General features: G+C 44.6%; 1 protein-coding gene across 1 annotated transcript in view; it reads right to left on the bottom strand.

Annotated features, from left to right (window-relative positions):
• The window catches only part of KDSR (3-ketodihydrosphingosine reductase), a 38079-nt gene that overhangs the window by 9825 nt on the left and 4476 nt on the right, over window positions 1–23778 (bottom strand). The window contains exons 2-8 of the mRNA XM_025422088.3: window positions 23686–23775; window positions 21258–21314; window positions 16541–16606; window positions 16254–16349; window positions 10363–10554; window positions 4966–5049; window positions 1763–1846 (exon numbers count right to left, since the gene is read on the bottom strand). Of these exons, the coding sequence (XP_025277873.1) occupies window positions 1763–1846; window positions 4966–5049; window positions 10363–10554; window positions 16254–16349; window positions 16541–16606; window positions 21258–21314; window positions 23686–23775 (669 nt within the window). The remainder of the gene's footprint in view (window positions 1–1762; window positions 1847–4965; window positions 5050–10362; window positions 10555–16253; window positions 16350–16540; window positions 16607–21257; window positions 21315–23685; window positions 23776–23778) is intronic.

Here is a 23778-nt window from a genome sequence, read left to right as displayed (position 1 = left end):
TCAATGTTAAAATATGAGATTTCAAGGAAAAATTAAGATTTGTGAAAACCTACCTGCCATTGGGAGATTGTCAGCTTTCCAATATGTAAAGACTTTTGTGGTAAGACCAGCAGTGATGTGAGTGGATGTAAATTTTTTTGATAATTCAGTGAACCGGTATTTTCCAGATGACTAATGCATAATGCTACAAAATCATGAATGCGCACAAAACATGCAAAGTGCAAAGACCAATGGAATTTAACGTAAGAGAACAAGAAGTTCATTAATGTAGTTTCCAATTCCACACTGTAATTAACCTTTAAGAAACTACTATTCATCCAGTTTGGGTTTAGTATCAAAGAATGTCCACAATTATCAGAAAAGCTCATTAAATATTCCTCCCTCTCCTAACTACGTATCTGTCTAAGGGCACATTTTTTAATATTCTTCACACCAAACAACATATTACAGCGAGCTGAATGTGGAAGCAGCAATGAGGGTCCATCTGTCTCTATTAGCATAAACATTAAAGAGATGGATGAAATGTAAAACAATGCACCCTTCTCCCTAAAGTTTTGTTTTGGAAAATTATTATCGTGGAAAAAAAACGTAATGGGTTTACTGTAGCCCTTTTACATGGATTAATAAATAAATATCTTTTGGGTTATGCGGTTTCAATTTCTAATATGGCAAATATGGATAAATATAAACATGTAAAGAAGTCTCTGGGACTACCAACAGTTTCGTGTGTAAAGTGATCAAAAAATGAAATCTGAAAACCACCAGACTAAATGAATCCTACCAAAATACAAAGAGCTATTTTGGATCATCAAAAGCACTGAGTGTGTTTGCTTTGATCTGAGGTAGGCAGGAGAAACAAAGTCTGCCTAATCCACTCAGAGGGGCCGTCTTTCCCTGCCTCTGAATACAGTCAGGGCATAGTTCTTCCAATGTCTGTATGTATCTTAACAGAGTTTGATGTTTCTTATATTCTGCTCAGTCCAGGCTTGTGCCATAGAGCATACGGCCCTCAGGGCAGCTGCCCGGCTCGCTGACACCTCATTCCAAGGGTCCCCAAACTTCCTACATGTGGTACAGGCCTAAAGCTTACAGACAGCCCTGCTTACTGTATGTTGTTCTGCATGTGGGTTAATAGGATGGGGTCATAAGTTTGTGGCACGTAGGCTGTTCTACAAAATGGCAGGTACGTGGTTTCCAAAGATACCATTTTTGATTCCAAATAAACTGAGTAGCCTGGAAGCACATCAGCTGGGTGGACAGGATGGTGACCCAGTAGGCTTGGAGGCACTTCTTTATTAGTGAACATCTGGGAAAATGATACCGGGAAGCAGGAAAGTGAAAGAAAAAAAATCCCTAATCGAAGAGTCCAGCATTTAATAAAGCTGCCTAAAATTCTCTACAAATGCAAGTACTGTGGGGAAGCAGCAAGAAGGCAACAGGCTGTAGACAGAAATCTAGTGTGTACCGTTTACACATCACAGGGAAGTCTCATGTTCTTTTGAAAGAACCAAAGTTCCCAGGCATCCTTAACATCAATCTGTTCCTAAGGTTAAGGTACATAATGAGTTTCCAGGAGCCTACTAATTAACATGGAATCAATAAAGTGTCTAAAGGAAGAGGAATAGGATCCAGTATTACATATGAATCTGACCAAAAAGACACAGTAATTTATATTTTCAGATAAGCCCTGGGGCAAATATAGTATTTCTTTTCAGAAATACAGCAGTATGACTATTAATAAAGAAAACAAGGTTGTACTTACTATGGCGTCTTTGACAATTTGTTTGGCCACTTGCTCTGGTTTGCAAACAGATACGGTCTCTGAAATCAGCCGAGTCTCCAAAGGCTAAAGGTGGGAAAAAAACAGACATATCCATACCATTATGGGCCATTAAATTAAAGAGCAAAGAAGTCTAAACAACCCTCTCTCCCTCACTTTATGAAGAATTCCAGCCTTCTTCTACCTTTGGGCAGACTCCTACTTTTAGAATCAGGTCCATCTGGATTCTAAATCAGTTTCTACCTGGTTACTGTACAGAATTCAGCCCCGCGGCTGCAGTGAGACAAGGAGGCCCCTGCCGCTCTCCGCGGGACACTGTGTGGTCTCGGCTCCGGTGACGACCGCCAGAGCTAGAAGGAGAACACATCAGTGGTACAATTCTGGTAAAATCCTCACTGCTGGCCAGACACCTGACCGGCAGCATTTCTGCAGAGCCTAGACCATGCGCCCTGAGCCAGTCTGGCCTTATGACCAGCACCGCCGTTCTGAACACACTCCCTGGCCAGCAAAGGCTTGATATATGGATGGAGCTTAGGCCCTGGACAGAGACAGCCCCAGCCCAGCCCCTGTTTAACAACACAGCTGTTTCCTAAGAGATCTACAGAGGAGGCGACAAGAAAGATAGGGACAGCGAACACTGAATGAAGTCCAGCGTGGCTGCATGCCCCCTGGCAGGCTGGTGCGTCAGAACCCCAAGTCACAGGTGGTTAAAGGTCCATCCCAACGGCCACCTGGTTCAAAAAGCCTTTTCTGAATCCTTAACTGGCAGCGCATTCTCGTCTTTGCATATTGCTGCATTAATACATATTACAGCTACGTGTGTCTTTGCATTTTACCTCCTAAGTTCCTTGTGGGCAAGGTCTTTTTTTTTTTTAAATCTTCTTTACAGTGACATAAACATGTGCTCATAAATTCTTTCAAAGGTGGTTTCAATGAGAAGTTTCAAAACTAAAGCCTTAAGCTGCATGAAACTGTAAATTCTATTTACCACAGAGGCTTGAGAAAATGAAAAGAAAAAAACAGAATGTATTTTCTTAAATTAGAAAAACACAGCATTTCCTAGAAGTCAAGTATTTCTTGATGCACCTGAATTAAGAGAAAGGCTCTTTTGAAGGGGCCTTTCTTTCTTCCTCCAGACCACCAGGCTGGCACAACCCCGCCAGACACAGTAGATTTAAAAGTCCGACGGCGCCCCCTAAAGGGCTTACACACCAACAGAGAATTTGACTTCTCCAAAGTCTGTTCAACACTGTACTACTGGAGGGAAAAAACCCAACTTAACATCAAAATCAAATCTTCACAGGGAAATCACCTCTCTTTGTCCGCTTTGGCTTCCAAGGAAAAGACTGTTACCAAATGTTGCAAATCTGCTTAGCAGACCCCTGCTTATTCTGAGACAGGACATTTGGCTTAAATTTACTTCTTTGAAACAGTTGTAATCTTAAGAGGCAGAGCCAAAGAGAAATGAATAGGGAAAAAAACTTCTAAATCATAAACATCTTTTTGCAAATATACAGTCTACGGAGCATAAGTGCCAATTTTCATGCTGCAGAGCCTCACGCTTACTAAGCATCACTGTAAAGGAGAAGAAAACCAATCAACGCCCATTCAAGGTAGGAAGTTCTGATGGATTCCTTTCTTCTCCACTTGATTCGTTTGCTCACGGGGTGCCTACTACGCATCAAGGCAAAGAAAAGTCTCCTTTGAACAAAGTTGCAAAGCTTGCATTCAGCTCAGCATGACTGTCATTGTATATAATGTAAATGTCCGGTGGTGATAAGCATCATAAAGAAAAATAAAGCCAGAGGAAAGGATGGTGAATATTCCAAGGGAGTGATATATGAGATAAAGAGGGTCAGGGAAGGCCTCTCAGGGTGAAAAAAGCAAGGGATTGGCCATTTAAATACCCGGAGAGGAGAGCAAGAGCAAAGCAAGGCCAAAGCTGGGCAAGTTCAAGAAGAGACAGGGCTCTGATATGGCTGAGGGCAAGAGGAAGACCAGACAGCACTGTGGACAGGTGGCCAAGGTCTACACAGTACAGGACCCAATAAACCTCACAGCCTTCGGATTCTACTCTAGGCTGATGGGAACAACCAGTGGAGCCACACTCACCCCCATACTACCAACGCGCTTCTCAACGCCAACTTTAAAGGAGTCAAAATTAAATAAAATTCAAAACTCAGTTTTATGATATGGAGTCCCAGTGGTCCCATTTCAAGTGTTCAACAGCCAACAATGTGACTACCATATTGGAGAGTGCGGACAGAGAACATCTCCATTCTAGAGAATTCTGCTAGACTGTGCTGCACAAGAACAGTTTTTTTTTGTTTTGTTTCTGGCCTTTTGTGCACAAGATGAGTTTGAACAGGGGCGTGACAAGATCTGACTTATGCTTTAAAAGGATCACTGTCCGCTGTGTGAAGAAGAGACAGGGAGGCAGACCAGTTTGAAGACTATGAAGCGCAGTTCAGGCAAAAACAGCAGCGGCAACTATCATTCCTAGCATGGCACTGGTATTTGCAGTTAAAAAGAAAAAAGGAAAAAAAGAAATCAGATTCAGGTAAGTTCTGAGAGTAGAGCCAAGAGGATGTGCTAGTCAAGCAGATGAGAAGTATGGGAAGAATAATCAAGGCTGGCTTCTCAGTTACTGGCCTGAGCGCTATGGCTGATGGGTGCTGTTGGGTGTTGGGCAATAAGATGAGAAGTAATGAACGGATGGAATGAGGGAATCATATGATCCATTTTTGAAATGCTAAGTCGTGGTGCCCACTAGACCCCCACAGGGAGACAATGGATTGGCAACCAGGTGTTTTAAGTTGAGAGGAAAGAATGTTCTTGGTCAAGAATATCATCTCGTTAGTTACTTGAAAATATAGACTGTGCTCCCCATCATAAAGAAAATACCTTATTAAAAAAATTTTTTTAAATACCTTATTAGGTAAATTTTCAAAGATTATTAGCAAAAATCCTAATCTCGTAAAATATAGGCCGCATTCTCTAAGACTCCACATGAAAGTTCCCCAGGAGGTCCAGAGGCCTCTCTCTACCTAACATGTCAATTGAAAAGGACTCAATTTTCTGACTGGTGAAAAGGACTCCAGGCTGATGGGCAGAAAGTCAGAAAATTGGAAAAGAGGTTTGTTTACAATGTTGAAGGCTAAAAACAGACACAGAAGAACACTTACCTTGGTTTTGTTTTCTTCTGCAAACCCAGGGGTATCTGTGTCCGGCGGGTAGGCGACTGTGACATAGACATTGTACGGCTTCACCTGCATTTTAGAAACAACACGCGCCCCTTCAGCAAACAAGGTACAGCTCTGCTTCTTCCCTTACTCCCTGGCACTGGCCGTCGGGCAACAGAATGGACACTGCCCGGATTTTCTCAGAAGCTGGTAAGACCAACAGGGTGATTCTTAAATGGAGAACTAGCATTGGCGGGGTCAGGAAACCCCTCCCCAGGAAGATCATTTAGGAAGAAAGGCAAAAAGCTCACCCCACCAACGTCTACTTCAGAAGACAGTGGACCCACCTCCTTCTGTGTTGCCCACCCTGCTGATGGGGCAAGGCCCTGGGAGCTGTCCAGGAGGAAGGTGGACAGCTAACAGGAAGTCCACGTGGCCCCCCCTCGCCAACCCTGACACTACTCAGGCCTTGGGCCAATGGGGCAGGTCCACTCCTCTGCCATCAGACTACAAATCTGGCTTCCTTCACAGCTGCCTCGGAAACTCTGGTTGATTTCATCTACAAGATCTATGAAGATCATTCAAACCCTTTCCCTAGGCCCTTCCTGTGCCACCCCAGATCCAGGCCTGGAACTATGTGGATCCCTCCAGAAGTCAGGAGGGAGTCAGGAGTCCCTTCTTCCATCCTCCCAGAACCAGCCAACAGGACTCTCCCCACTGGGTGGAGTCTCAAGTCAGACCAGCCACGCACCTCCCCGAAGACCACCTCATCCCTACTTATATTAAGAAACTCCTTCCCAGCTTGAGATGAGCTCTTAGTCTTCTTCACCTCACCACTGGGCCTCCGTGCTGGAATTCTCCACTCATAAACACACGCCAATGGGATGATTCCAGAAGATTCTCCTGCTAGTCTGCCAGGACACACCACCCTTCCCAAAGATCCTGCTCCTCAGCGGCTCTGCTCCACACTCTCATCTGGCCCTGATGCTAGTGGCTCTAAGGGGGATAAGTTCATACCATCAAAATTTCTGTCTTCCTATTTGCTATTGTTTAGCCCCAGGACAACACCTAGGAGAGTTAGTAGTAGACAGGCAGCTGGTGGTAGGCAGGCCACCACGTATCTCAGGGAGGCTGAAAAGTGGCAACAGAGCATCCCAGGGTCCCATCTCATCACACAGCTCTTTCTCTCCCTGAGGCCCTCCGAGAGGCATAGTTCTAAGCTTCTGGGAGGAGCTGAGAGGGTCTGGGAGAAGCATGTAGGCAGAAGCTTCTGGCCAGCCATCCTGGAAAGTACACTAGCAAAGGGTGATGTGTTCGTTGGTTCAGTTCCAATGCACTTAGGGCGTGAGAGAGCTCATTCACTCAGCATCGATGGGGCATGCGGCGTCAAGGCCCAGCTCTGCTCATAAATAGCTCTGGATTCGGGCCAGGCAGTGAGGTTGATGAGCAAGCAATTCCTCTTCCACTTGTTTTTGAGATAGTGACTTTAAAAACTGTCTCCCACGGCCTTGCCCTCTGCGGTACACAGACCAGACAAGAACACCAGCGAAAAAGCTGAGAAGTGGCAAGTGGCCCAGTGGGAAAGCCTGAAGCCAACTCTGCTCAGACACGGTTGTTTCTCTGCTGCTTCTTTGGCCCCCTCCACCTCCAAAGCATAAGGGCTGTGGCACCTGAACTAATGTGAGACAGTATGTCAAAAACCCGAGTTATGGCTGAACCAGCTTTTCAGAAACAGCTTTCTCCTGGAGTGGGCACAGACGGCCAGACCCCTTTCCGGGTGTTGGTATCCTCTCTACAATCACGAAGCCAAATGACTCTCTCCAGCTATGGTTGGCTACCTCCAGTGGCTAATCACTTAATCACCTGTCTTTATTCATCCAACACATACTTCTTGACTGGCTACTGTGTGCTGGTATCGGTCTATGAAGGAAGATATGGATGGAGGCAACTCAGAGAGCCTCAGAGAGCCTCTGCCCTCATGGATCTTCAGTCTCCTGAAACTCTTGGTCAAATAACTGGTGAACTTGAGATACACCAAATGATATCTACAGTTTCCTTTGATCAACTAATCCCATAACCCCAGGGGCAAAGGAAAGGCGGTTGGGTAGGCTTCACGTGCTAAGACAGCGCTGACTCCTGGAGATCACGACTTTCTCAAAGACTTTGTGGGCCAGGACTTCACTGGCTGACTCCTCTGCTCATCTTACCCCAGTGTCTGTCTTTGTCCCTGCTGACTGACCATCCCCTCATCAGTTTCTTCCTCCTACCTCATCTCCATTTCAATCAGAAAGACAACCCACTGCTCAAGAGAATCGATTTATTATCAAAATAATCCCACCAAAAATGTGTAGTTCCTAATGCTATCAAAGCAAAGGCTGTGTGCCCATCTTTTCTCTGCTGGAGAAAGGACCAGAGCTGCGTTGAAGAAGCTCTAGAACATGAGCTGCAGCTTACTTTTCACCACCGTGGGGACAAACGGCCCTTGAGGGAGGGGAGCATGGCCAGGTGAGGGAAGCACAAAGGCTATTTCTCTTTTACTCGGTCTCTGCTACAACCTCATTGTGTATAACCCATGTCAGAAGTCTGCTTTCCAAAAAGATTAACTTTTAGAATCTTTAAATCATGCATTTATGCCTAAAAGAGCTTTAAAAAAAATTTAAAAATGCAACAAACCATTCTTTCAAATTTATTCATTGTACACAAAACATTTCTAGGGACCTACTTTAGTTTGCGAGGCAAAGGGTGGAATGGACAAGAAGACTTAAGAGTTAATTAAACCAAGAAGGATTATCCAAAAGTACTTAGTCTGAGCAATTCTATAAGGTCTGTTTCATTCACAGATAACACAGTCACCTTGGCAAAGCCAAATTAATCATCCAGGTTTTCAGACACAACACCATACACTTGCAGAGAAACAATTGGGTTTTTTTGTTTATTTTTATTTGAGAGAGAAAGAAAAAACACACATGTACACACTCACAGGGGGAAGGGGCAGAGGGAGAAGCAGACTCCCCACTGAGCTGGGAGCCCAACATCGGGCTTGATCCCAGGACCCTGAGATCACGACCCAAGCTGAAGGTAGATGCCTAACTGACTGAGCCACCCAGGTGCCCCAAAACAACTGTTCTGATGCAAGTCTGTTATGAACAAAAGTAGATTTTGATTACTGAATGTATTTTCCCCATGGCACATGTTTATTTTATTTTGCATTTATGCGGGGACATTTTTCATGAAGTCTAGATATGGACAAAACTCAAGTGCACTTCAGGTCCAGGCCAGCTACGTGCAGTGCAGCGTGTGAACCATGCTTGTCACAAAGACACTTCGGGGACTCTGTCCTAGCAACTCAGGTCCTTTTCCCTCTTCTTTAGCAACATCTCTGTTCTACCTGAAGTGATGAAACCAGGCCACCCAGATTATATACTTTGCCCTAAATTAGTGAGTCCTGAAGTAGCTTTGCAAGAAAAGACTTAGGGACAAAGAGCCCTAATAAGCAGATTTTTTCATTTCCAACGCAGCCCTTCACTTACCCAGGTGTCTGAGACCAAAGTGAAGGCTGAGACAACAGGCCAGATGAATCTGGCAACTTCTGACCTGAATTATCCACACATCAGCTGCTGCAGAAGCCAGGCAGAGGGAGCCAGAAGGCAAGCACTTTGTTACTATTTTTGTTGCAAAATAACTATGTCTTTTTGAGTAACTGGATGAACTATTGAAAACTCAGTGTTCTTATCTATAATAAGGTAGCCTAACAACTTCTGCCACTCCTATCTCACAAAACTTACAAAAATCAAATGGTTATTTGCAAAGGGACTTTCAAAGTGAACATTTCAAAAGAAGAGAAATACTGGTATTCTTGTTTTGAAATTTCACAGCCATATGAGCCTCATTGGCTAAACATTATTATGACCTATTAGTGACTAAGAGCACTAAAGCAAGCTGATAAAAAGGAAATTTGGGCCTGGTTCGTTTTTGAGGAGAATGGCACAGTCGATCAGTCCCCATGTGGCACATCATGATCATGTCACTGACTGAACAACTCATCGGTACCATGTTTGTCCAACAGCAGGGCAGTGTGGCCCTCTGTCACACACCATCGAGGGCTCCTCTGGGGATTTTTTAAATCAGGGGTCAGCAAACTATGGCCTGTGGGATAAATCTCCACCTATTTTTATAAATAAAGTTTTACTGGAACACAGCCATGTCCATTTATCTATCTGTCACATAGGGCTGCTTTCCTGCTCTCACCGTTAGGTTTCAGGGGTTGCGACAAACAACATCCACCCCTCAAAGGCTCACACACTTACAAGCTGGCCCTCACAGAAAAAATTTGCTAACCCCTCCCTAATCTAAATCATTAAACGGGACACCCAAATCACACTCTTATTATGAGAAGGCTGGTCACAACCAATTCTTTTCTGGGCTTCTAATGTCATGATGTAGCATTATATTTCAGTCTATCACAATAGAAAGAATTTTACCTTCCTTTTCGGTGTGTGATTTTGGGTAGGTATACGTGGTACTCTCTATGCATCCCCATCTGACGACAATGCAAAGTCAGCTTCCCACGATTGAGGCTATCACAACATGACACTTATTTTGATGCTAATCCTCTTTCACAACATGCTCTACTAACTGGGAAAATAAAAAGCGTTCGCTTTCATCAATACTTCTTTAAGATATTAAAGCGTAAGCATCGGGAGAGCCAAATGATATTTTCAGCGCAACCCTCTTGTTTTACAGCAAAGGAAAAAGACCAAGTTAAATGATTTGTCTAAAAGCTGAGAGCTGGGCAGTAGCTGATTTAAGCTCTTCCCTCAAACACATGCTAAGTTTATTCTTCAGTCATAAAGGACACATCTCTTTGTTAAAGAAACACCTCTAGAGAATAAAATATCTGGTTAACCTTATGCATCCTCACAGAGTATTAGACCAAAAATACTATGTAAATATCAGTAGTACTTTGTGTATTAAATTAAGCAAGCAAGGGGCACCTGGGTGGCTCAGTGGTTAAGCATCTGCCTTTGGCTCAGATTGTGATCCCAGGGGCTGGGATTGAGTCCTGCATTGGGCTCCCCGCAGGGAGCCTGCTTCCCCCTCTGCCTCTTTCTCTCTGCCTCTCTTTGCGTTTCTCATGAATAAATAAATAAAATCCTTTTAAAAATTAGTTAATTAAGCAAGCAAAACACCTCACACTCATCTTGCTTCTAGCATAATCTGTATGATGCCTGAAAAATGTTAACAGCAAAATTCAAGGGTTGAGCAGATTCTCTTTCACTGATGTCAAGTCTACAAGTGTCTAATTTAATACAACAACATGTGTAAAGTAGCTACAAACTAAAAGGGAACAAACATTTCTGAGCTGGAAGATATAAATATAAAACTGAATTCAGTGTTTACCTCCATCTGCAAAGCTTCAGCCAATCCCCTGATGGCAAATTTGGATGAAGAATAGGCCGTAAAACCGAATAATCCCAACTGTCCTGCCTGGGAGGAGACAAAGACGATCCTGCCCACCCGACGCTCCTTCATGGTGGTGATCACAGCTCGGCTGGGGTACACACTGCCGAGGTAGTTGACACTCATTAGTCTCTGTAGGGAACAAAGAGCCACGTGAGAAGTGAGCAAGGTCAAGGCCTCAAGCCTGCAGTCCACAGCTCTGTACACTCTCAAGATCTGAGTTCAGTGAAGACCAAGTGATGGGGAGCCCAATGGATGCGCCGAAGGAATGACTGACTGATATAATGATCCCATGAATGGGCCATGATGCTCATGACCTGCCGTCTGTAGCCTGTTTCTTTTATTTTTTTTTTTTAAGATTTTATTTATTTATTCATGAGAAACACAGAGAGAGAGAAAGACGGAGACATAGGCAGAGGGAGAAGCAGGCTCCATGCCAGGAGCCCGATGTGGGACTTGATCCTGGGACTCTAGGATCACACCCTAGGCCGAAGGCAGGAGCTCAACCACGGAGCCACCCAGGGATCCCTGAAGCCTGTTTCAATCTAGTCTTGCATTCTCACCATGACAGCAGTGATGTCTTTGCTGAAAACTGGTCAGGATTAGTTTTCTCCTTACCAAAAGTACACTGCATCTTGCAGGTAACACTTTTTGAAAGACAGTTTTAGGGAAAAGCCCCCAAATATTTCTAAACCTATTAGTTGGGATCCCTGGGTGGCACAGCGGTTTAGGGCCTGCCTTTGGCCCAGGGCGCGATCCTGGAGACCCGGGATCAAATCCCACATTGGGCTCCCGGTGCATGGAGCCTGCTTCTCCCTCTGCCTATGTCTCTGCCTCTCTCTCTCTCTCTCTGTGACTATCATAAGTAAATTAAATAAATAAATAAATAAATAAATAAATAAATAAATAAATAAATAAATAAATAAAAATAAAAATAAAAATAAAATAAAATAAAATAAAATAAAATAAAATAAAATAAAATAAAAATAAATAAACCTATTAGTTCTAAGCTACACAAAGAGACCAAGACTGCGGTTAGGAGCAATGGACTGTGGTTTGAAGCCCTGGCTTGACAATTTACTACCTATCTGATGATGAAGAAGAAAGTCAGCTACTGTGCTTATTTCTGCAGCTGAACACAGGGCTAATGCTGGTACTAGCTCATAGGGCTGTTGCAAGAATTGAAAGAGGAAAACACAAGTCAAGTGGCAGCACAGTCTCTGACCCACAGTAAGTGACCAATACTGGCTCCTGGATTATGATGGGTAAGAGCTTACATAGGTACCAAGAGTCTATTTTCCCTTCATCCTGAGAACTCTTAAAAACCTTGTTTTAACTTGGAAATCTACAAGTACGTGCATCAAAATGTCTCTATATTAAAGTCTTGTAAAAATACTAGATCTATCAGCACATGAAACCAAACACTTCATTGAGGAACTCTGAGTCAACCATGAATGTTGACTCTACAGAAAGTCATATAGCTCTTAGAGATGGTGACCAGAAACACCAGAGGATACGGGAAATACTTATTCTGCAAGTTTAAAAAAGCAGAGGGCATATAATACTATATTTACACTGTAACTACAGACTGTAACTAATTCAAATATTAAATAAAAGTACATGTACACAGGTGCAAAATGAATGAATGAACCATAGACAACTGTAAATGGTGCCTGGGTGGTTCAGTTGTTGAGTGTCTGACTCTTAATTTCGGCTCAGGTCCTAATCTCACGGATCATGAGACCAAGCCCCGCATCGAGGTCTGTGCTCAGTGGGAGTCTACTTGGATATTCTCTCTGCCCCTTCCCCCACTCGTTCTCTCTCTCTCTCATTCTAATAAATAAATAAAATATTTTTTAAAAATGTAGCCCTAAATCTACTAAAGACATTAAATTAAAGTTAGTCCCACAAAGATAACCTCAGGCTTCCCTGGAAAATTCGAGCAAACATTTAAGGATAATACCAATTCTACACAAATCCTTCCAGAAAAGTGAAGAGAATATTCCCCTACTTATGGTAAGAGGCCAACATTACCTTTACACAAAAATCAGAAAAGACCATTACAAGGAAAGAAAACAACTAATATCCCTCAAGAACACAGAAAGGATGAATAGCCAAGTGGGGTCTATCCCAGGAATGCAAGGCTGGCTTAACACTGGAAATTAATCAATGTAATTCACCATATCAACAAACTAAATAAGAACTCTGAAATCATCCCAGGAGATGCAGAAAAAGCACCTGACAAAATTCAACTTCCATTCTTTATAAAAACTCTCAGCAGGGGCCCTTTGGTGGCTTAGTGGGTTAGGCATCCAACTCTTCTTGATTTTGGCTCAGGTCGTGATCTCAGGGTCTTGAGATCAAGCCCTGAGTTGGACTCTGCACTCAACATGGAGCCTGCTTTAGATTCTCTCTTTCCGTTTCTCTGCCCCTCCCTGTCCCCACTCGTGGGTGCTCTTTAAAGAAAAAAGAAAGAAAAAAACTCTCAGCAAACTAGGAATACCAGAGAACTTTCTCAACTTGATAAACGGCATCTAAGCAAAAACAACAGAAAGAACAAAACTACAACAAACATCATACTTAATGGTTAAAAAAAAAAAGTTTTCTCCCAAGATCAGGAACACTACAGCACGTCTGTCCTCACCATTTCCCTTCTGTACTGGATGTTCTAACCGTACAATAAGGGTGCCCAGATGGGTACAGAAAAGTAAAACTGTTGCAAATGACATGATCTTGAATGCAGAAAATCCAGTGAGCACTAGAATTAATAATGGACGTCAGCCAGACTGCAAGATCAATACACAAAAATCAATTGAATTTCTCTACATTAGCAATGAACATTCAGAAAATGCCATAAAAACTACCATTTATACTAGCATCAGAAAATAGGAAATGTTGAAAAATGAGGTGCAAGACCCATGCACTGAAAACTACAAGACACCGCTGAGAGAAACGGAAGAAAATTTAAATAAATGGAGATATATTCTACATTCACAGGTTAGAAGACTCAATGTTGTTAAGACGTCAGCTCTCCTCATGTGGATCTATAGAGTCAATCAAACATGAAAATACTTATCACTGATACAGGTAGATAAACAGGACATAGGTCCAAGAATCCATAAAGAAAACCCATTAAGTGGAAAATTAAGAGAAGTGCATTGACCTTCCCAAAGACCGCCTCCCGTTTCAGATTCACTGGACGGCCTCCCAGACTCTGCACCTCGTCGTACCCATGACTAAGATTTATGGCAGTGAGAAGGCACAAGGCAAAATTATCAAGGACAAAAGGCACCTGGGTCAAAGGCCAGAAGAACCTGGCACACGTTTCCAAGCATCCTCTCATCCTCTTGGCAGGGAGTCGCACAGCACCTGCCGGGATCCCCCAGCCGTGGGCTGTAACAACACAGCCGACCACGTGAGGCATGCACACACTTTCAGGGGAGCCCTGGGAGCCTCAGTAAAGTGCACACGAGACAAACAAACCAGCCATCAAAACAAAACAAATTAAAAAATGAGAGAGTTCATTTTAAATAAAAATGAACTCTGATCTTCAGAAAATGCACCAAACCTGGCAGTGGGTGTTCTCACAGGACCTGCGGACAATGAGCACAGTGGCCTTGACCACAGCCCCACAACGGGCAGGGACGGACAAAGCGGGAGCAGAGGGGTGAACGCAGGCCTGGGGCTGGGGGTACAGAGGACTGCTGCCTGCGTTCAGGACAGGGCAGCCAGAGGCCTCGTCCCTGGGTCCCAGGCAACAGGTGTGGGGTTAACTGTCCTTTCTTTTTAGAAGCCTGCTTCTCCCTGGGGCCGGAGCGCTTCCAGCATCGCCCAACAGCTGTTCAAGCCCTCCCTGCGCCCATCTCCTCGCCGCCCCCTCACACAGCCTGGGGTTTACCCACCGGAGCACCTGCACCGGCATCACTCACATCACCCGCATCCTCCACATCATGATCTCCTGCCCTGATGACCTCTGACCCCTCCTGAACCGCTCCTGACACAACCAGCAGAAAGATCCTCTGATCTGCTACTGCCCAGCCCAGCTTAAGCCCCTTCAAAGGTGCTGGACTAGAATCCCAACTCCCCATGGTGGCCTTTGAGACCCCAGTGGTTCTGGCCCCTGCGCCACTCCACATTGCTCCGGAAGCTGACCCCCGACCTCCTAGCCCTCCTATGACCCCTGGCTCCTGCCCCAAACAGGACTCCTGGTCAGGTCCTTGAGTCTGCCCTCCACACTGAGTCAGGGTGACTCTACAGATTGCCCTCCATTAGCCTCCCTCTCTCTCTCTCTCTCTCTCTCACACACACACACACACACACACACTCACACACCCTCACAGTCATCCACACTCACTCTCACATCCTCACACTCACTCCTCACACACTCATTCACACACTCACACCCTTCCACACACACTCACACACACCTGACTCCTCTTTGCCTGGCCACCTCATCATCTGACGTCTTACCTCATCGCGTTCCGCCTAGACTGATACAACAACTATCTTCCCCAACTCATTCTTTACCCAGCTGCTGAAATCATCTTCAAAACCTCCCTCTGATTACTTACAGTAAAGGCCTGCAGGTCAAGGCAACTACCTTTCATGCTGATTTGATAAAGGAGCCTTAAGACACTCGAGTCCCAGATAAGGTGCCCCTCTGCCTACAGCTATATCTGGACTCTCCCTCCTGGACGATAAATCACAGAGGTTATGGTGCTTTCCCAGAGTCCACCAGAAGCAAGGTGTCTATGCTGCTACTCTAGCACTCTCATTTTCCATAAAAAGGGGATGTCATTTACCTTCTCGGAGAAAAACATTCAAAAGCCACTACTACAATGAAGGTTCATGGAGCATTAGGGAAAAGACAGTTGATACCATGTCAACTAAAAAACTGTTTTGTACTTTAGAAGGATTATGAATCTGGGGATCCCTGGGTGGCGCAGCGGTTTAGCGCCTGCCTTTGGCCCAGGGCGCGATCCTGGAGACCCAGAATCGAATCCCACGTCGGGCTCCCGGTGCATGGAGCCTGCTTCTCCCTCTGCCTATGTCTCTGCCTCTCTCTCTCTGTGACTATCATAAATAAATAAAAATTTAAAAAAAAAAGGATTATGAATCTGATGTTCATTTATTTAGAGCTCATAGAAATTACTAAGAGACGTTCCATGACAAACTTGTTTAAAAATATAAACCAAGATGTGTCATTTGTTTTTCTTTGTTTTTGTTGTTTTTTTTTTTTTTAGAGATTTTATTTATTTATTCATGAGAGGCAGAGACACAGAAGCAGGGACACAGAAGCAGAGGAAGAAGCAGGCTCCATGCAGGGAGCCTGACGTGGGACTCGATTCCCATCTCCAGGATCACACCCTGGGCTGAAGGCGGCACTAAACCACTGAGCCACCCGGGCTGCCTGATGTGTCATCTTTTTGCCTTGATTTCAGAACTCAAGAGTCTGCTCTTGAACTTCTCTGGTTTACCACTGTTAAAAACCCTGACAGCTGAGATGAAAATCCAGCATCTCTTGGCTTACAGAGAGCTCTCTTCAAAAGAGTGTACCTTGGTGAATCATCACGGCAATGCAGGTCAATTTGGAGCTTTTATGCTCATTTTATAGCTGGGAAAACCAAGGCCCAGAGACTCGTCCAAGCTCTTAAGGTTAGATGGCCATGGTACTACAACTAAAACCTTGTCCGACTTTCCCCTAGCCTTCTAAAGCTTCTAGTAAATCTAAATGCATTCTAACTATTTCATTTGTAAAGCCTTCACCTGTGGCCTTGTTCTCCTTGGAGTATCTGGGCTAGCACATGAGCAAAAAGCAAATGTCCACTTACTTCAAAAGTACTAACTTCAAGATCTTCAAATTTTCCCGAAAGTGACATTCCCGCACAGTTCACAAGCATGTCCACTGGGCCCAGTTTCTCCTGTGCCTGGAAAAGTTTATCAGAGCAGCCATGAAGAAAAAGAGAAGCATCACTTGGTAGCAACTCAGTGCCAATAAATAAAGTCTAACAAACTATTAAAGCTACAGAGATGATTTATCAGTTCCAAGCCCTACGCCAAACTGCTAAGAACCAATTGAAAGGCAAGCAAATCAATTCCAGGTAGCCCAACCTCTTACTTGTTTTATGACATTCTCTACTTGGCTGTAGTCTTGAGATACGTCAACTGATATACAAAGTACCACCTGTGAGGAAGAGAAAAAGACGATCAAAGTCATGCAGGCGTCTAAAAGCATTTTTTTAAAGAGTTTTTTTTTTAAATCAAGGCAATTCTTTCCAATAGCTAGGGAGTCTAGTCTTGTGGGCATAGATTGCAGTGTTGGAAACCTGCTGACAGTGCACTACTGGAGCCTAATTTTCTTGGCAGTTCTCACAGAAAACTCTTATGCAAACTGAAAAACACATCTTAAGAAATATTGGTCAAAGTACAAACTTTCAGGTATAAAATAAATAAGTCCTGGAGATCTCCTGTACGACACAGTGACTACCGATATGAATACTACATTGTATACTTGAAATCTGCTGAGAGTAGATCTTGAATGCTCTCAATACACACACAGAATAACTATGTGAAGTGATGGGGTGTGTTAATCAACTTGAGGTGGTGAGGATGTCATGATGCAAATGTGTATCAAATCAGCACACTGTGCCCCTCAGATCCATACAATTCTTGTCAGTTTTACCTAGATAAGGCTGGAAACAGATAAGAAATGTAAAGAGCTCCTCTTGGAACACCGCTAACCTACAGTGACCGAAGGCAGGTCTGAGATCACTTGTGGTCAGATGAGGGAGGCCTGGCTCGTGGGGAAACAAGTGGAACTCTGGGGGGATGGACATGCTCTGTGTCTGGATCTCAGGGCTGGCTGTACACGTGTATGCATCTGTCAAAAGCCATCAAACTGTACTCTTTATATGGGTGCGGTTTACTGGACATAAATTATAGCTCTGGTTATTAAAAAGAATACATAAATTACATAAAGGATCAATAAATTGTACATCAATTGTATCTCAATTGTTAACATCTTAGGTTGTTAAAAATAAAAACAATAAATCTAATAAATACGCTTAAAAAATACTCCCCTTGGAGCACTCCCAGGGCTCAGACTGCCCTACTGGGAGTCCGAATCAGCAGGCAGGGGATGAAGAGATAAGCAAACAATACCTACTCACAAAAGCCACCTGAGTTTGAGTCCCTGCACTGGTGATTTTATCTTTCGAGGCCAAGGGTCGATCTGGGGCTGTGGGAGCTTGAGGTCCCTGACTCTGGGCTGATGGGCCACTCAGGGATTCTCTAGACAAGGGGCCACCCAGGCAGGCCCTCGAGCCCACCCAGTCCAAGCCTGGCCACGCTCAGGGGTTCACAGCACAGAGAGATGGCAGGAAGAGCCCAGCCCACACTTGCCAAGGGAAACAATTCCATTTGGTCTTTGGAAAGGAAGAAAGGAAGAAGGAAGGAGAGGAAGCACATATTTCAGCGCTTGCTTTGATAGAAATTTATAAAATAGCCGTTAAGGATATGAAAGGGCACTAACAATGAGCTATTGTTTTAATTTCCCTTTTTGGACCATGTTTTCAAATCCAGAGCTAAGCCTCTGAGATCGGAATGTTCTAGGTTCCAAGGAGGGGGTCGCAGAGAGAGGGAGAAAGGCATTTTCTGGACTTCTCAGTCTTTCCAGGAGTTCTCCTCGGTGGACACTGGCCGCCAAGCCAGGGGGCAGACAGAATGAGTGTGTACAGGAGGGCACATCCACATGGGCACTCGCGCCCGCATGTGGCCTCGAGTGTAAGCGGTGGAAGGAGAGGGCCTGGTGTCCGCAAGCCTGAGTCCTGATCCTGCCCCTTTGGTCACTAGCCGGGCGGCAGCTGAGGAGGCAGCGGTGGCCTCACCAGGCCCAGAAAGGGTGTCAGGAGCTGGTGACCAGAGATCCCTTCCAGCTCTAAGATGCGACGTGCAGAATAAAGCCACGACGTGAGAGATGACTGCCTTAGAATCGGATGCGCCAGGCAGGAAGTCTTATTTGGTGCAGGAAGGAACCCTGTCCAAAGGATCTGAATTCCTAAGGAAACAGCCTCCTTCACAAATGTCACCTGGAATATTCCAGAGGAGCTGCCCCTGGGTTTTATGCCTCTAATCAGGATTTTTTACATGAGTCTTTTCATACAATATTAGATCATTTACTATAAATAAAAGCTATCCCAAGGACAAGTAAAATTAAAAAAAAAAAAGAGAAAGAAAGAAAGAAAGAAAGAAAGAAAGAAAGAAAGAAAGAAAGAAAGAGAAAGAAAAAAAAAGAAAGAAGAAAGAAGAAAGAAAGAAAGAAAGAAAGAAAGAAAGAAAGAAAGAAAGAAAGAAAAGAAAGAAAGAAAAAGAAAGAAAGAAAGAAAGAAAGAAAGAAAGAAAGAAAGAAAGAAAGAAAGAAAGAAAGAAAGACTAACCAGTCACCAGGAGAAAAGTGTCCACAGGGCCCTGCTTACGCTGAGCCCTGTGGCAAAGCCCTTCTGTGCAGGCAAAGGCTCAAGCTCCATCAGGCCCACCCCAGCCCTGCCGTCTGTCCTCTCCCTGACGCGCACGTCTGGAACCTGCCACATGACCCTAAGCATCTGGAACCTGCCACATGACCCAAAGCCTTCCGACAGCTCAAGTGGGGACGGGAGTCACGGTGAAGAAGTCCGGGCAGAGAGAGGGTGCTGACGGCAGGCCTGGCCTTTGGCCAGCAGCATTCACGCTCCATGGCTTCAGAGGATACGTCTTTCTCTATCAGAACTTCCAGGAATCGGGGAAAGGTGAGGGATTTGCGGAGCTGGCAGCTTCCCAACAGTCCCGGACTGCAGGGAAGGGGAGCACAGAGGCCACGGAGGAGAGAAAATCTCACAAGCAAGGCTCTCTGCCTGCAGCACAGATACGCGAGCAGAGAAGTGCAAGCAGCCCTCGCACAGGGAAACGACCACATACGCTGGGCACCTGGACTCTGCTGAAGGAGTTACAGGAGAGAGGTCGATTCGTTCTTACTGACATGGGAAGATCTCTAACATATTTTGGAGGTGAAGCAAAGAGGCAATTAGAACTACAGTGAGGGGCGCCTGGGTGGCCCAGTCAGTTAAGCGTCTGACTCTTGCTTTTGGCTCAGGTCTTGATCTGAGGGGGTGGGATTGAGCCCCACATTGGGCTCCACACTCGGCTTGGAGTCTGCTTGAGATTCTTTCCCTCTCCCTCCCCCACTGCTCCTCCCCCTGCTTGCTCATGTGCTCTCTCAAATAAATAAGTAAAATACATTTTAAAAAATAATAATAAAACTACAGTGAAACAGCATTTAAAACCCATCTGAGGGGCACCTGGGTGGCTCAGTGGTTGAGCATCTGCCTTTGGCTCAGGGCATGATCCTGGAGTCCTGGGATCGAGTCCTGCATCGGGCTCCCTGCAAGGAGCCTGCTTCTCCCTCTGCCTGTGTCTCTCTCTCTCTCTCTCTGTCTCTCATGAATAAATACATAAAATCTTAAAAAAAAAAAATCCAAAAGGCAAAAATTAGGAAATGTGCCAATACCAAAGTGTTGGCAGGATGCAGGGCAACCAGGGCAGCGGGTACTACCAGTGGGCATGTCCCCACGCCAGTGAAGTTGAAGATGCACATGCATTGTAACTGTTACTCCACAATCCTATTTCCAGGCACCATCCATTCTTGCACACGTACACAGAGATGTGTTGTAGAAAAACTTCAGTGACAGCAAGAAATAAAACAAACTAGCCAAAACACCAAAAGTGAGATATCCACCAACAGTAGAATTGATGAACAAAAGGTAGTATATATGTATTCAGAAAATGTGTGACAGCAGTTAAAACACACACACACACACACACACACACAAACTATGATTTTATGCAGCAACAGCAAGGAATTTCAAAAGCAGTATCTAGCGAAGAGATCAAGTTGCACAAAAGTACCAGAAAAACGACGTGCTACACATCTACAGAGGTAGAAAGCAGGTTAGTGATCGCCTGGGGCTGTGAGGGGTGAAGGGGGAAGCAGGGAGTGACACGATCTGGGCTCTCCTGGTGGGATGATGGAAAAATTCTCAAATGGATTCTGGTGCTGGGTGCACAACTCCATGGATACGCTAGACGCCACTGAGCTGTACACTTGACACGGGTGAATTGAATAGTATGTGAGGTATGCCTCAGGAATGCAGACAAAAAAAAAAAAACAAATAAATAAGAATGATGCCATAAAGTTCAAAGAGAAGCAGAAAGAAACAGTATACTACGGAGAGTCACACGTACCACCTCGTCAAATTATGAAAAAAGCATAGCAACACAAAAGTCAGGTTGGGGGTTGCCTCTAGGAATGAGACTGGGCGATATGGGCACCCAGAGGGGGCTTCAGGGGCCCCAGAAAATCTCATTTCTTAAGCTGGGTGAGGAGTATCATAGTAACTTATTGTTATGTTTTATACTGAAAGATATATACACACACACACACACACACACACACGCCATTTTATTCATCCCAAAATGCCATAACCCCCCCCAAAAAATTTAGTACCCCTTTCCACTTATGTGTTTGTATGAAGTCACCTTAAATAAATAATTGAGATCATTTTCTGTAAAAACATGTGATCACTGGTGCACGGAAGTCAAAGTCTGTACATTTTGGGGAATGGCCTGAACTTGTAGACAATTCAAATGATTTCACCTTTTTCAAAAACAGTCTAATATGTATTTTAATTAGGAAAAACCCTACACGTTTTCAATGAACTATTCACAGTTGAAATAACCGTTTTTCCCCCTTTCCACAACTATGTTGATTAGCACAGAAAATGCATCATGAAGACTGATCATACCTGTTTATCATTAATAGAGTGCTTTTCAATTTCTTTCTTTGCCTGCAGCAGCTTGTCCTGAAAGCAACAGAGAACAATTAGTTCTGGTGATTGTCTATTTGTCTGCTTGTTTGTTTAAATGGAGCGAAAAAGCAATTATTTGTGTATTTATTAAATTCTAGAAAACACGCGAGACAGCACCTATGTTGCATAGCTATGGGCCACTGTCTACGAAAGAAAGAAGCTCTAAAGTTATTTTGGCTATGATTAAGTTTTTCTGAAAGGTAACAGAAAAACAAAGAAACTGCAAAATCCTAATCAACACTACTAATTGCTGATGGGCACAATATCAACTCTAATAAATGTTTTGATCTGACATTATTTGGTTGTGATATAAAACAAGAACCACCACATGGCTGTGCAGTGCTTCCCAAACTTAAGAGTTCACATGGTTTCACATCAAGAGTGCTTTCATAAGAGATTGTCCAATATTTTCCTCCTCTACCATAAAAGCAAATATAGTGAAAATCACCTTTCAGGTACATTGAGAAAACCGAATCCTGGCAACTTTCGAGAATAATCTTAAGACAAGCAAAGCTACCCTGAAACTGAGAAACTCTGCCAAGGTCTCAATTTTGCTTGTTTTACTCATTTTCAAAGAGAGAGACGTATCAGTTTACAGTTCTTAATTTGTTCAAAAAGTTGTAATTTCAGTACATCAGGGACAGCTAGAGAAGAACAAAGGAGGAGGCGAATCCTTGGGAAAGACGTGGGTTTTCTGAACATGGGTGTGTCTATAATAATTTTGTTCTACGAATAAAGATACACACAACTTTCCTTTGTCAAAAGTAGAATAAACAACTATATTAGATAATAAAGAATTTCTGGATACCAGAAGGCTCGTCTGCTCATTCATGTCTAGCATTGCAAGGACCAGAGAAGGAGCTTCTGAAACACCTCAAACCCGGTGTCTCCCCTGCTTCCTTCTCATCTGCCTTGTATCAAATATCGGCACAGCTTAAATCTCACCAAATGCCATTTTATTAAAGTTATATTTTCCTTCCCATAAAGTGGCTTTGATGTCAAAGTAAATTCATTGTTAGAGATGTCAGGATACAAATGAAAGGTAGCAATCCCACTGTTCTCGATTTTAAGAAGGAATAATGAACATCAAAGCCTAATTCTAGGCCAATATTTAAACATCCCCCCCCCCCCCAGACTCTCCCTGGCAGCTGTGCACCCCTACCTGAGTGGCCACCTACTACTGCCCTCCTGTGGCACAGGTGAGTCCAGAGTCCCCCAGCAGTGATGCCCTGCTGGCATCCCCAGCCCTTCCATCAACCCTCCCTTCATTTCTTCACTCCACAGCTCCACACTGAGCACCCTCTGGGAGCCAAGCATTATGCCAAGCACAGAACAACGGCAGTGGACAACAATACGGCCGTGGTCACCTCCCCCCGCCTCCACGGAGCCAGAGGGCTTCACAACTGTTCATGTGAATACAGTGTCATTGCTTTGGATGTGGAAACGACTCTAGCAAGAGTAACAGACCTTGGGAGGGGAGGGGAGGGGAGGGGAGGGGAGGGGAGGGGAGGGGAGGAGAGGAGAGGAGAGGAAGGAGAAGAGAGGAGAGGAGAGGAGAGGAGAGGAGAGGAGAGGAGAGGAGAGGAGAGGAGAGGAGAGGAGAGGAGAGAGAAGAGAGGAGAGGAGAGGAGGAAAAGGAGGGAGGGGAGGGGAGGGGAGGGAAAAGAAAAGAGAAGAAAAAGGAGAGGAGAGGAGAGGAGAGGAGAGGAGAGGAGAGGAGAGGAGAGGAGAGGAGAGGAGAGGAGAGGAGAGGAGAGGAGAGGAGAGGAGAGAAAGGAAGAGAAGGAGAAGAGAAGAGAAGAGAAAGGAAGGGAAGGGAAAAGAAAGAAAAAAGCAAAGCACAGCAAAGCAGACCTTGTGTTGACTTGACACAGAAAACCACGTTTTGCTACACTGCTGGGAAGGAAGGAGCAAGATTTCCCATGGAGTCCGGTTTTGGTAGAGATGTACCTCATCTCCATAATAAGCAAATTCCAGGGAACCACCTGCATATCCTGAAGGACTGGGGATCAGCCCCGCAATCGGCTCAGCAGGGGTGCGTAGGCGGAGGCCCTCCCCCAGGGTCCCCACAGCAGGTGTGCACCCGCCCCAACCATCTCAACATGGACCATCTCGACAAGCAGCGTCTCTGATGTTGCTCAACCGTTGTGGAAACTAAATAAATATTTGTGGAACCGACCTGACTTCAACCAAGAAGTGTTTGCCCTGAATATGAGAAACAACCAGGGGTTCCAGGATCACACCTCAAACCAGAGAGATGAGCCACTTCTCGCCCAGGTTCACGACCCCTAAGCACAAGCCCAGCCTCTCGGGCTCATCAAAAGCTGAGTAAGCAAGTCCATGATAACACACCCAGAAGACGTACCTCATTTCGTGCCACCAGAGTTATAAACGCTCCTTGTTTATAGCACTCGATAGCAATGCACTTTCCAATGCCGCTGGAGCCTCCTGTAACCTA

The sequence above is a fragment of the Canis lupus genome, chromosome 1 (assembly GCF_003254725.2).
Source record: "Canis lupus dingo isolate Sandy chromosome 1, ASM325472v2, whole genome shotgun sequence".
Lineage (NCBI taxonomy): Eukaryota > Metazoa > Chordata > Mammalia > Carnivora > Canidae > Canis > Canis lupus.
The sequence above is the reverse complement of the archived record's forward strand: the minus strand, read 5'-3'. Positions and strand labels throughout refer to the sequence as shown.